This window comes from Lagenorhynchus albirostris, chromosome 15 (genome assembly GCF_949774975.1).
Source record: "Lagenorhynchus albirostris chromosome 15, mLagAlb1.1, whole genome shotgun sequence".
In the NCBI taxonomy this organism is placed as follows: Eukaryota; Metazoa; Chordata; class Mammalia; order Artiodactyla; family Delphinidae; genus Lagenorhynchus; species Lagenorhynchus albirostris.
In genome coordinates, this window is record NC_083109.1 from 11,140,945 (window position 1) to 11,154,773 (window position 13,829).

A 13,829-nucleotide genomic window follows, 5' to 3' on the forward strand; every position below is an offset into this window, starting at 1 on the left:
GTAGGCCATGATGTTTCAGAGTTGGGTTTGATTTAACCCACCTAACCCTCTGATTAGAATGGTCAGAATGTAAGATAGGGGTTGTAACAGACCTCCCTTGGGGGCTTGCGGGGATGTCCTGAGCTAACGGCATAGAGCAAGTTCTTATTAACGCCAACCATCGTTGTCAGGACGGCGATCCGGTGGGGGGCTGGCCGCGTATGGAGAAGAGCCGAGGCTAGCAGCGCACCGGCTTCCGGCTGTGGCCCCGGGGCCAGGCTCCTAACTCACCCGCTGCCCGCTGGGCGGGAGCCTTCTGCTTCCTCGGGGCAATTGGGAGCCCAGTACCGAAGTGGTCGTCACCCAGCTTGGGCAGCCCATGTGCCCGGCATCCAAGAAGCTGTGGGATCAACTGGACCCAGGAGGAGGGCTGGGGTTACCCCAAAACCACTACCTGCCACAGCTGAGTCGCCCATGGGCCGCCAGCCTGTTTCCATGCCTGTGGACATCAAAGGTCTGACTCACATTCCCGTCTTCAGAGCAACAGCAGGGCAGACAACGGCCATGTGGCCCCTGGGGCCCTCTGCTCAGGGGGCTCCAACCCTGGATGAGAGGAAGGGACGGACACGCGTCTCTGTGGGGCCGGGGGGCTGGGGTGAGCCGCACGGCGGATCCAGCTCAGGGGCGGGGATCACGTAGGCCTGGGGTGGGGAGCGCTAGACACCGTAGTCATCGGGCCCTGTGAGCTGCATCTGGCCTGAAAGTCTGTTCTCCCGATCTGGAGTCAGGCATCTGTTGCCGTGTGAAGGCGAAGGCCTGACCCCTTCCCCTTTGTCCTGCCACCGCCAGGTCTGACTGCTCGGGGGCCACGGCCAGGCTGTGACACTTGCGCCCGCTGGCTGCGGCTTCCCCGCAAAGGCCAGTTTCTGGAGTTCTCAGATGCCGTGGCTCTCGGCTTGTTTATCTCCACGGCGCCAAGCCTGGCCGGCTTTTGGGTAACAGCAGCCCCGTGGGGAACATAATCCGTGAAGAAGGGACAGCAGAACCCAGCGTCGGGGTATGGGGGAGGCCACGGGATGCTGGGCGCCCCGGTGGTAGGCAGCTGTGAGCACAGTCCTCTGGAAGCCCAGGAGGCCCCGGTCGGCAAAGCGAGGATGGAGGTAAGGCTTCTCTGCGGTGGAGGACCTCTCCCCAGGGGACAGTGGGGCGCTGACCTTGTGACAGCTGCTCAGTGAGGGCTCGTCACAGCTTCATTCCAACCTACGCTTGGGCTTCATTCCCCGATTCTGTGATCTTTTCAATGCTCAGCCAGGGGTCCCACCCATTCATTCGTTCATCCATGTTCTTAGCCCTCACGATGAAGCTATAAGGTGAGGAGGTTATAGGAGCAATAATACGAGCAGTTATCATGATGCACATTTTTAGATGAGGGAACACATAAAGTTTGAGTAATTGGTTCCCGGGCACAGAGGTAACGAGGGGCTGTATTATCTGTAGCTGCGTTAACACATGATCCCAAAACGTAATGGCTTAAAATAGCCTGTGTTTAAAATCTCAAAGTTTCTGCAGGTTAGGGGTCCAGGCCTGGCTCGGCTGGATCCTCTGCTTCAGGGCCTCTCATGGGCTGCGATCAAGGGATCAGGGGGCTCCAGTCACCTCAAGGTCCAACTGGGGCAGGATCCATTTCCAAATTCTCTCAGCAGTGCAGGCAGGATGCAGTTTCTCCACGGCTGTTGGTGGGAGGCCCTCAGTTCCTAGCCACGTGGGCCTCTCCAGCACGTCAGCTTGCTCTGTCAAAGTGTGTGTGTGTGTGTGTGTGTGTGTGTGTGTCACTGTCTTTTATAACCTCGTCTTGGAGATGATATCCACCCCATCACTTTTGCCATATCCATTCATTAGAAGCTAGTCACTGGGCCAACTCATACTTAAGAGGACAGGGTGGCTGCCAGCAGGGGTGGGTGGCTGGGGGCTGCTTTGGAATCTGTCCACCACCAGGGCCAAGCCAGAGTTTGAACCCAGTTGGGTCTGACTCCAAAGCCTGCCCCCCTGTCCCTCCGCCCCCCAAAGGAAGCTGAGAAAAGAGTTCTTTCTTCCCCAGGCCTAGAGATTGGCCACCTGTCTGTTACCACTCCGAGTCAGAACTGAGTCGCCATTCACATATTCAGTGGACATTTCCTGAGCATGTACTATGTTTCAGACACAGTGCTGGACAGGATAGCTGCGGTTCCTACCCACAGGAGTGTCCATCCTGGGGACTTACATTGGGTGGCTGCACATTTCCTCACACTGTCACATGTGTATGCAGAGAAAACTCTCTTTATTTCCTGTAACTGATCTGAGATTTCTCACAAACCCCAGTTCTAGGGCAACAAGGAAAAATGCTAGATTTAGTCTAATCTGGTAGATTTAATCTGATCCAGGACTTCAGGCCTTTAGGTAATGCCCAGTCTCAGATTCCCTTCTGCTCCCCCCTCAGCCCCCTCTCTAAGTGCCATCTGAGTCTGTGTGTCTGGGAGGGATGCAGATGACGAGGTTCCCCATGGAGGGGAGAAGACGGGGTCTCCAGCCACGTCTGATGCCTGGATCACTGCTTGCCTTTCTGGCATCTGTGGCTAAAGCTGGTGGCTGGAAGAACTCATGCTCTGGGCTTGGAGCCCTGCCTGGCTGGCTTGTCTCTACCTTGGCTCAGACCTCCCATCACCACTTCATCTGGCCCCCTGCCCAGGCAGTCCACCGCCTGCCTCTGCTGTGGTCACTCAGCCCCTCCCCCAACAGCATGTCCCCCACTTGAGTAGGGACGTGTTGAGTCCCATCCTGGCTATGGGGGGACCCCGTGTAGCCAGAGAAAGTGGACCACGGGGCTTCTTTCTCTTCAACCTGCTGCATCTCCGGGTTCCCCATCCCTAGCTGGTGGGTGGTGGTATCAGTGCAGCTTATTCCTTGAGCCTCCAGAGGATCAGTACAAACCCCTGCCTTTGGAGCTGACCCTGCTTGTATAAAAACACCAATAGGGCTTCCCTGGTGGTGCATTGGTTGAGAGTCCGCCTGCCGATGCAGGGGACACGGGTTCGTGCCCCGGTCCGGGAAGATCCCACATGCCGTGGAGCGGCTGGGCCCGTGAGCCATGGCTGCTGAGCCTGCACGTCCGGAGCCTGTGCTCCGCAACGGGAGAGGCCACAACAGTGAGAGGCATTTAATACAACAACTCTGTGCGGAAGTACTCTTAGTCCCATTTTACAGATGAGGAGACTGAGGCACAGAGAAGTGAAATGACTTGCCCATGGTCACAGAGCTAGTAAGTAAGGCAGAGCTGGGATGTGGACCCAGGGGCCCTTAAGCCCATGCTTTTCACCATTGGTCTCCTCCATCTCCTGTCCTCTCTGGGCTGAAGCTGAGAGGAGCAGAGGTGTCCTTGCTTCCTCTATGTACTCTCCTTCGGCCATAGTTAGCAAGCCCAGGGTCACAGGTGAAGGGAGACCTTCTCTACTCTCTCAGTGATTTGGGAAATTGCTATGCTCATTGGGAGCTAAGGGACTTAAAAAAAATGTTTTCTCACAGTGGAGGCTTTTAAGGCTACTGTCTCGTGGCAAAATCTATTTAGATTATGAGGAACTGAGTCTAGCCATGGTCCTGCTCTTTACTCCTCTGTACAAATCTACATCTTCACCGGGCAGGTGGATATCTGAAGACCAGGAGGGGAAGGGCTGTTTCCCCACAAAGGCAGAGACTAAAGCGCAGTAGTATTTTTCAAATGATTACCTGTTACGGAAATGATCACACACTTAATCAGTCACAGTTGTGACAAACGCGCTGAAGGAGAAACACACGGCAATGCGGGTGTGTAATGACTGTCTGAGCCCATTCAGGGCGGCTGTGACGAAGCACCAGAGCCCGGGTGGTCAGAGCCACCACGTCACAGCTTCAGTTCTGTCAACAAACCCTACGACCTGGCAGAGGCCCAGCCTCAGTCTCCCTACCTGGGAGCAAAGAGGTCAGTCTGTCACCTCTGAAAGGGTAGAGCCGACAGTTCTCCAGGGGGTGACCTGGGATGCTGAAACCAGGGCGGCCGGGGAGAACAGGTCAGGACCACCCAGGGTAGAATGATGTGGAAGTTCTGAGGGCTCCCAAACACTTTCCTCTTTCTCTCTTCTCCATCCTCCTTCCTTCCTGCCCCCACCTAAGCCGATCTAAATGAGAATGATATAAATACTAATACTCTGCCATTTACTATGTCATCCATTGGGCAAGCATTATAACATCGAATTCTCAGAGACAGACACAGTGAGTAGTATTATTATCCCCATTTTACAGAAAGGAAAACTGAGACTCAGAGAGATTAAGCAACTTGTCCGTGATGACACAGTGAGAACGTGGCATGCTAAGATTTGTCCCCAGGTCTGCCTGGCCCCGAAGCCTTTGCTATCCTCCCACGGCTACTGTGCCCGTCAGGTCTCTGCATAGGGGGTGGGGTGGGGGAGAAAAGAATTTGCCCCAGGAAAAAACTTCAAGAGCTGGACTCCAGAAATGCCTGAGGGAGCCAGGCCAGTGAGCCGAGCTGCAGGGAGGATATGATATGTCAAGAACTTAAAGCAGAAACCCAATTTTGGAATGTTCTAGGACAAGGCAGGGAAGGGCCCTCTGGAGATGGGGTGGAGATTCCAGTCCATTTAACCGGAGGAGAAGGGGGTGAAGGGACATTAACTGCTGGTTGATGGTTAACGTTCCCTCCCAAGGGTATGTGTGATTTATGCTGATGTTTTAAAATAAAGTCAACCAAGCTAGACTCAGTGTCCCAGGAAGCTAAGGAGACAGCAGTCCTGAAAACTTTGGGGGGGAATAAAAGGATATATGCCAGACAATTTGCCTCCTTTTTGACTCTACTTATCCAAAGTGGATGTCCTCTTATCACAGAAACCCCTCAGGAAGGGTCTTCCAGGCACCTCCATCTGAAGAAATTGGTGTCCTGTGTCTGCATTCTAGGCCTCTTGTCTTGACTGGATCAAAGAGAAAAAACAAAAACAACCCCCGAACTGTTCCCACTGTCATATTAGCTAAACCCACTTTGGTCCCCATTCTGGGGTCTGCCTGGGAAAAAAGAAGAATCTGTACATTAAGACTCTTTGAGTGACATGTGACAAAACCCCAATTCATACTGGCTCAAGCCGAAAAGAGAATGTATTGGCTTACATAATTTAAAAGTCTAGGATTGGGTGTAGCTTCAGGTATGGCTGGATCCGGTGGGGTGGTAGGGGTGGGGGATCTTAGCGCTGATTTCCAGTGACCTGCACTGGAGGAGATTTCCTTGCCTGAACCCGTCACGGTAGCTGCAAGGATGTGGTGGTCTGAATGAGTCTCAGTGGTGTGCACTGAAAAGTCGTAAGGGATCATTCGTCATGAGAAACCTGTGGTGCTTTTAGAAGCAAAGTCAGATCAACAGAGAGATCTTCTTAAGTTCTGTCTGATCCAATGAGATCTTAAGAATCTGAACTGTTCTCAGCTCTGAGGAACCTTATAAAGCATCTGGGTTGGGGAGGCCAGTATGCGTGCCACCAAAACACTATTCTTCCCTCCTTCCATTCCTGGCAGACATTGCTAATGGACCACAGACATTGCTAATGGATCACAGCACCCTTTCCCAGTGAGCCTCAGACTCTGTCTCAATATCGCTTTGGAAGCAACCCGTGTCCACCAGCTGGTGTTAGAGCAGGAGCCGAAATGATTTGCAGTTTCTCTCCTAAGCGGATGGAGAAAAGGAAACCAAAGATCTGAGAGTTGTGATTTGCCCAGCATCACGCAGGAACTCAGGGACCGAACCCTCCTGACTCTGGCCAGCCTCCTTTCCTGTGGGATTCTGCCTGATTGAGCACTGAGAGGAGGTCTGTCCCTCAGTGGAGATTTCCACTGCAGACAGCTGCGGCACGTGGTAAAGAGATAGACTTGAGGTCAGAGGAAAGCCAGAAAGCTCGGCCACTGACCCAGTTCTTGCTGAGATTATCCCCTGGAGCTGAGTGCAGCTCGGTGGGCAGGACGATCGGTGGGGAGCCCACCAGTCAAACCACTTGTCCATCCACAGAGATCTCAACGGGCTTTTGGTGCCCTACCTTACGTATAATAAAACCCGGGAACGTGCTCTACTAGACACGCGTTCTCAATGGGAGGTGATGCTGAAATTATTCCCTCCTGGGGACGGGATCAGGGTTGTCTTAGAGGGAAGGAGAAATGGCTAAGAAGCCAGAAGGTGGAGAGTAAGTCCTGACATAGCTATTATTCTCCCGGCTCAGCCTCACCCAATCGCAGCAAGAAAATACGTGTCAAACAACCAGCTGATTATTGGGCCGTAGGGAGGTACGGAAGGCAGGTCCTGACCTCAAGGAGCCTATAGTGATGTATGGGATATGAACTTAGTCAGTAATTTGTGTGGACTGACATTGGGCTCGCCGTGTGCCTCTCACTAAGCTAAGAGCTTTGCCTGCATTATCTTAACTCAAATTCACATGACAACCTGGAGGAGGCAGTGGAGATTTTCCTTATGAACAGACACTGAACCAGAGGCTTAGAGAGAGGGAGCCGCGCTGCCTGTGGCCACCCTGCCCATGGCCACCCTTGAGTGAGGGCAGAGCCGGGCTCCTGGTCAGGCCTGCCTGACCCTGGTTCTGACCGAGCCACACGCCCTGGACTGGCAGACGTGGTGAAGAGGAGCAGAACGGAATGTGTGAGCCGCTGGAGAGCCATTAGGCCCGTTGCCCCCAGCAGCAGTGTGCAGGGTGCTGGTGGGCTCAGAGAAGCACGCGCTCGTTCCCAGAAAGCACAGGTGTGCCCTTGGGGAAACGTCACCGGGGAGGCTGAGTAATGTAACTAAATGCCAGTCGTGACATTAAGCTTGTGGCCCACAGAAAGGTGCAGTCGGTTTGAAAACTTCGGATCTAGAACAAGCCCCCCATTGTACAGGTGAGAAAACTGAGGCTCAGGAAGGAGAACTGACTTCCCCCAAGTTGCACGGCCATGAGCAGTGGGGGCCAGGACTTGAATCTCCATCGGGGTCCCAGTTGAGCCAACGCCCCTGGGGGCCCATGGGAAATAATAGGAACCAAACTGTGGCAGGGCAGTGATGGAGCACCCAAAAGAGGGTGCTGGGGGGGCCCGGATGGAGAAGCACCTGAGGGTGCTGTGCCTCGCCACCTACAACAGATCCCCCGGGGTGGGGTGGGGGGGACGGCAGTGATGACGGCAGCGCCTATGATGGCCACCACCTGAGCTCAAACCCAGGCCAGGGACCCGGCACTTAAAAAGCACCCGATTTCACAGATGTGGCCAATTATTATTGCTTCTTTATTTCCTTTGGAAATTTACTTTTAATACGTTTTGGCTTTCCCCGTCCTCAGCGGGGTCTGGCCCTAATCAAGGCAGCCTGACTGATGACAAAAGCAGAGGCTCCCAGGTAGGCTGCACACACCCACACCTCCGGTGGGTCTGGCAGAGGCTGGAGGGAGAGTCCAGTTTGCAGCTAATCCTTTTCGCATCAGCAGTCAGCTCCTCGGAGCCTCTGGAGGGGCTGCTGATTGTGGAACCAGCTGGAAGGGAAATGCGAGGGCAGATGTGGCCACAGCCAAAGGCCCGAAGTCAGCAGAGCTTCACTGCAGCGTTTTGGGAAGGGTGCCATCCATCAGATGCAGATTCGCATCCCAGAACTACCACTGACCGCCGAGCCGCTCTGCCTGGATGAGACTGGGTTCAGCCCCAGGAGCGCCCTGAGCGCTGGGGCCCTGTCTGCTGAGTGACTACTATTTGTCCCCGTTGTCAGCTAAACTCGCTGTGGACAACAGCTATTCTGCGGGGGCCAGGGGAAATGGAAGACATATTTCTCCCCCTTCTCTCCCAGGCCCCCGACCTGCCCTTCAGCTTCAGGAGTTCCGGGCTTCACCCTTTGTCCAGGACCTTCAGAGAGATTGTGATAACAGCAGTTCTGAAGCTGAGAAGGGGTCGTCGTGAGGACAGCGTGTTCCTGCAGCAAAACCCTCCTCGCCTCCTTGCCCCTCCTCCAAGTGCTACAGACCAGAAGAGGGGAGCTTGTCATTAGGGACATTCAGGGACACAGCTTTGAATCCTAACTGTCTCAAAGGGCTTCTGCCTGCTTCGGCGTGGTGTGTTTGGGTTCTCTGGATCATAAATCTACTGTAACTATTCTAGGTAAGAAGGGGATGACTTGGACGTTACAGACATGTTCCTTTTGATTATACAAAACAAAACAAACACCAAACTCCAGAAAATCTAATAAAACTCATTTGAAGAAAGATTTGTTGGGTCATGTATGGAAAAGTCCAGCGGTAGCATAGGTTTTAGGTGAAGCTTGATCCAGCCACTCGACATTGTCACGGGGATCCAGACTGCCACGGCACCTGTCCCTCTTCCACACACATCTGTGTGTGCGTGCTCCCGGAATGGCCATTCCAGCTCCAAATATCCATGACCCTTCAGCTCAAGTATCTGCACCAACATGTCCTTCCACGTCTCTTCATTTGTATTACTGAGGGAGGGAATCAGATGTCCAGGCTCATCCTTTCAGGCCAAGCACCAGAAGTTGTATGTTTCTGGCCAGTGAGTGGATGGTCTCTCCTGGGTCCAGTTTCCAACACTTATTCAGTCATCAGTGGCCAGACCACGAAGGTCACATGGTTGTTCCAACCCGGTGGAGGCAAGATGTCTGAGAAGGGGTCTTGGACCAGTCAACCACCCTGACACCTTCCCAGAGAAGTGGGGACCCACACGCTGAGTCCCATGAGTCTCTGAAGACTCTGCAATTTCTCCCTGGCCTGAAGATGATCTGGAGTCCTCTTTTGTTCTTAATTAGTAATATTAGGAAAAGTTTAAGATCGGTTCTGGTTAGAATTTTTTTCCCAAGCTTTTTCTTGAGGCTCTGTTTCTGGTTCGTTCAGGAGGAGAATTTCAGACTTGGTTCAGGAAATAGTGTTAATCACTGTTCCTGAGAAATCTGTCAGTCGCCACGTGTGTCCATCGTCAGCAAGCCCAGGATTATCCTCGGTTGGCTGTTGACAGGCAACTGGGCTGCTTCTTCAAACAAACCCTGCATTATTTTATACTTTCATACCAGGAAAAAGGTTTGATCTTCAAAACAATGTACTCACATCATCGATTAGGCTGGAAGAACTTGTTTGGCCAAATTTAGAACCCACAAGAAGGTCAGAGAATAAATTTAGAACTGAACTCTGCACCCTGAGGGCCAACAGCTCCATCTGGCACTGGGTGCCTGCTAACTCCACCTGCTACCTTGAGTTTGGTTGAATTTTTCCCTCTGATTATGTGTCTACAGAATTCTTGTATGATAACATGGTCTTTAAGGGCACGACCTGGCATCGAAAGCCTGTCTTTACTACTTCATAAGCTGTGTGACTCTGGGAACGTGTTTCATCACCTGATCCTTAGTTTCATCATCTTTTAAAGGGGGGAGGGTAATAATAGCATCTACCTCACAAGATGTTACAAAAATTGATTAAGATATTTTTGTGTGGGACTTCCCTGGTGGCGCAGTGGTTAAGAATCTGCCTGCCAATGCAGGGGACACGGGTTCAAGCCCTGGTTCGGGAAGATCCCACATGCCGCGGAGCAGCTAAGCCCATGTGCCACAACTACTGAGCCTGCGCTCTAGAGCCTGTGAGCCACAACTACTGAGCCCACGTGCCACAACTACTGAAGCCCGCGAGCCTAGAGCCCGTGCTCCGCAGCAAGGGAAGCCACGACAATGAGAAGCCCACACACCGCAACAAAGAGTAGCCCCTGCTCGCTGCAACTAGAGAAAGCCCGCACGCAGCAACAAAAACCCAACAGAGCCATAAATAAATAAATTTATTTTAAAAAAAAGAAAGATATTTTTGCGTGGTAAAATATATATAACACAAAATCTACCATTTTGATTTTTTTTTTTGGGGGGTACGTGGGCCTCTCACTGTTGTGGCCTCTCCCGTTGCGGAGCACAGGCTCCGGACGCGCAGGCTCAGTGGCCATGGCTCGCGGGCCTAGCCACTCCACAGCATGTGGGATCTTCCCGGACCGGGGCATGAACCCGTGTCCCCTGCATCGGCAGGCAGACTCTCAACCACCGCGCCACCGGGGAAGCCCCACTTTGATCATTTTTAAGTGTATTGTTCTGTGGGATCACATACCTTCACACTGTTGTGTTCAATCATCACCACCATTCATCTTCAGAACTGTTTCATCTTCCCCAACTGAAACCCTCTACCCATTAATCAATAACTTCTCATTCCCCCTGCACCAGCCCATGGTAGCCACCATTTTAATTTCTGTCTCTATGAATCTGATTACTTTAGGAACCTCATGTAAGTGGAATCGGACAATACTTGTCCTTTTGTGACTGGTTTATTTCACTCAGCATAATGTCTTCAAGGGTCATCCATTGTGTAGCCTGTGTCAGAATTTCTTTCCTTTTTCAAGCTGAAGAATATTCTATTATACGGACAGGCCACACTTTTGTTTATCCATTTATCTGTCAATGGACACTTGGCTTGCTTCCACCTTTTGGTGATTGTGAATAAATGCTACTATGAACACAGGTGTACAAATATCTGTTCAAGCCCCGGCTTCCACTTCTTATCCAGAGTTTGATTAAGATATTGATATTTTATGGAGAGCCCTTAGCCCACGTGTGGCATATAGTAAGCATTCAGCATCTTGTAGCTGATAAAATCAGTATTAGAAAAATAGTGGGCAAAATTTAAAAAAATGCAAATTAAAGAAGGAGGTGACATTTTTGCTTGTCAAATTAGCAACAACTAAAAGGTAATAATCCTCAGTGCAGCTGGGACAGGGTGAGACGGATTGTGTCATACACATCCGTGGGAAATCTTTCTGGAAACAACTTGCAGGGCTAAATCTGATATATTGAGGTTCTCAGAAGTGTGCATACCATTTGACCCAATAATTACACTTCTGAGAATTCATCCCAAAGAACTTCAATTGCAGACCAAGATTTGACACTGGAGAAGTTTGTCACAGCAATCTTTGTGATATTGTGGAAGCATCCTCTATTTCTGTTCGTAGAGAATAGTGAAAAAAAATATTGCTGGTGTAGTCCTGCAATGAACTATTTTGTAGTCATTAAACATGCTGATGAGAATAGTGAAATGAGAAGATGTACATGCTATACTATTTCATGAAAAAGAAGGTATAAATATTGTATATATTGATCCTGTAAGGATAGGTACCATTTATTGAGCATTTACTATGTGCTGGAAACTCTGCTAAGTTCTTTACGTACTTTCTTGTTTACTCCTCCCCGCAAGCCAAAGAGGTGGGTGCTATGATTACTCCATTTTACAGATGAGGAAACAGAGGTTCCAAGTGGTGACGTGACTCTCAGGGTCACACAGTCAGCAAGAGGCAGAGCTGGGATTCCAACCCAGGCCCCTCGGCTCTGAAGAGTAGAAAAGGAATGGAAAGAACACGGTGCACTAAAAGATAATCATGCTCCTTGGAAGAGGAGGAGTGAGCTAGTTTTACTTTCTTCCTCATGCTTGTCTGTACTTTTTTCCCACAAACCGGAGTGGGGTGTGGGGAGAGCATATCAGATAGAAAGGGAAGGAGAGAGGCAATTGCCCCTTGCAAGGCAAGAACTCAGTTTGTGTCCATTTTTTTTTCTGGTGAAAGTAGAGCAGAGTGTCCTGGCTGTGTCTTCTGGCTGATTGCTTAATAATCGTGGACACATACACATACACACACACACACCCACACACACACACACACACACACACACACGACAGAAGAGACAAAAACCAGCAGTAGCCAAAACTCTGCTAGATCGACGTAGACTGTTACACGCGCAGCTTTCCAAAAAGCAGAGCTCAGTGAAATAAATAGTTTTCCTGTGAGAAGAGGCTTAAGTTGGCGATCTTAACAACCCTCCAATTCATTCCAGATCTTCTCCGAGTGGCTCGCCTCAATGCACCCATCTTGATGTACTTAGGATCACTTAGTAACTGCAGTGTGCCTGAGTGTCTGCCGGGCTTCTCTGGCTCGGCAGCGTGCGAGGGTGCTGGGCAAGGGGGCAAGGAGGGGTTTGGCCCTGGGGAATGCTCTCCCCACTCCTCGAGCCCCCCATAACTTCTTGGGGTCCCCAACTTTCTTCTCCTGGTAAACCATCACATTTAATCTAAACTGGAGGCCTGAGAATTCAAACACTTTTCTTGGCAAAGGCTCCATTCCTTTAGTCCTGGAGAAAATCTGCAGGAAGAATTTAGAATCAGGGACTTTGGAAACATATACACATGAAAAAGTCTGGGCTATCTTAAAAACTGACAGCTTCACTGTCCAGGCAAAAATGTATTGATGGATGGATTCATTAATTCACTTGCTCACTCAACAATTGTTTATTGGGCCATCTCCTATGTGTAAGATTTGTTACAAAGTTAGTGTAAGATAGTACAAAGTTGCTGGACGTACAAGATTCATCCAACCATCCGTCCATCCATTCAACCAGCAGATATTTACTGAAGCCTCCTAGGTGCCAGGCACCTTCTGAGGATGCTGGGCCATTAGCAGGAAACTGCCTCTTAGAGCTTGCATTCTAGCTGGGGTGACAGACAGACAAGGAAAATGTAGCATATAGAATAGCGGATGGTATTAAATGCTAAAGAGAAAAGTAAAGCCGGGATGGGGAAAGGGGGGCAGAGGTGGTCCCACTTAGATGAGGGGCCAGGAAAGGAGGTGTTAAGCCACAATTTGTGGGAGATGAGGGAAGATGATTCAGGAGGCACAGAAATTAAATAACAGTGACTCACGGATCACGTGCAAGTCCCGTTTCAAGTATCTTTCAGTCCCGATTACGCCGAGAAAGTCTCTACTTGTTAATATGTCTTTGATGCCTCCCAGAGACCCACTAATCTCCCCCTTGGAAGCACAGAGGCTTAGCAGGCAAGCATGCCTCCTGGCCCTTGAACTTGGCTTTGTGTTCAGTGTGAATATTTTGCAGTTACTGTTTATATTATTATTGATGGGCAATGACACTGGCTCTTCATTTACAGTTATGAGAAGCATCTTTCTAATTTCATCTATGTTTTGAAAAGTGAGCTGATTTTATTTATTTTTTTAAATTTTATTTATTTTTGGCTGTATTGGGTCTTCGTTGCCGCGCGGGCTTTCTCTAGTTGCAGCGAGCCGGGGGCTACCCTTTGTTGCGGTGCGCGGGCTTCTCATTGCGGTGGATTCTCTTGCTGCGGAGCACGGGCTCTAGGCACGCGGGCTTCAGTAGGTATGGCACAAGGGCTCAGTAGTTGTGGCTCACGGGCTCTAGAGCGCAGGCTCAGTAGTTGTGGCACATGTGCTTAGTTGCTCCTCAGCATGTGGGATCTTCCCGCACCAGGGCTCGAACCCGTGTTCTCTGCATTGGCAGGCGGATTCTTAACCACTGCGCCACCAGGGAAGCCCTGAAAAGTGAGCTGATTTTAAAAAGTATTAAGGAACTTATAATACAGGTGGCACTCAAATATGGGGGAAATTGTAAAGGTGATAATGAATGAAATTTGGGACACACTTAAATCAGACGTGGGACATCCCTGGCAGACCAGTGGTTAAGACACCACACTTCCAATGCAGGGGGCACGGGTTCGATCCCTGGTCAGAGAACTAAGATCCCACCTGCCTCGCGGTGTGGCCAAAAAAAAAAAAATCAGACGTGACCCTTCTCCTCGAGTTGCCCAGAGCCTGGCTCAGGAGATGAAAGCTCTCAGTGTGACTCAGCCTGTGATCAGCACCTCCCTTTAAGGGCCTCTGGAAGGGGACGGCATTCCCTAAGGCTCTGATGGGTCAGGGAGAGCTGGTCA

General features: G+C 50.7%; 1 protein-coding gene across 2 annotated transcripts in view; it reads left to right on the forward strand.

Annotated features, from left to right (window-relative positions):
• The window catches only part of RIPOR3 (RIPOR family member 3), a 72,426-nt gene that overhangs the window by 11,871 nt on the left and 46,726 nt on the right, over nt 1-13,829 (forward strand). The window contains exon 1 of one of the 2 annotated variants that reach the window (XM_060123932.1): nt 985-1,139. The exons of the other annotated variant lie outside the window; for it this stretch is intronic. Within the exon in view, the coding sequence (XP_059979915.1) occupies nt 1,056-1,139 (84 nt within the window). The 5' untranslated portion in view covers nt 985-1,055. Of the gene's footprint in view, nt 1-984; nt 1,140-13,829 lie in introns of those variants that run through there. 2 annotated transcript variants of the gene reach the window in all.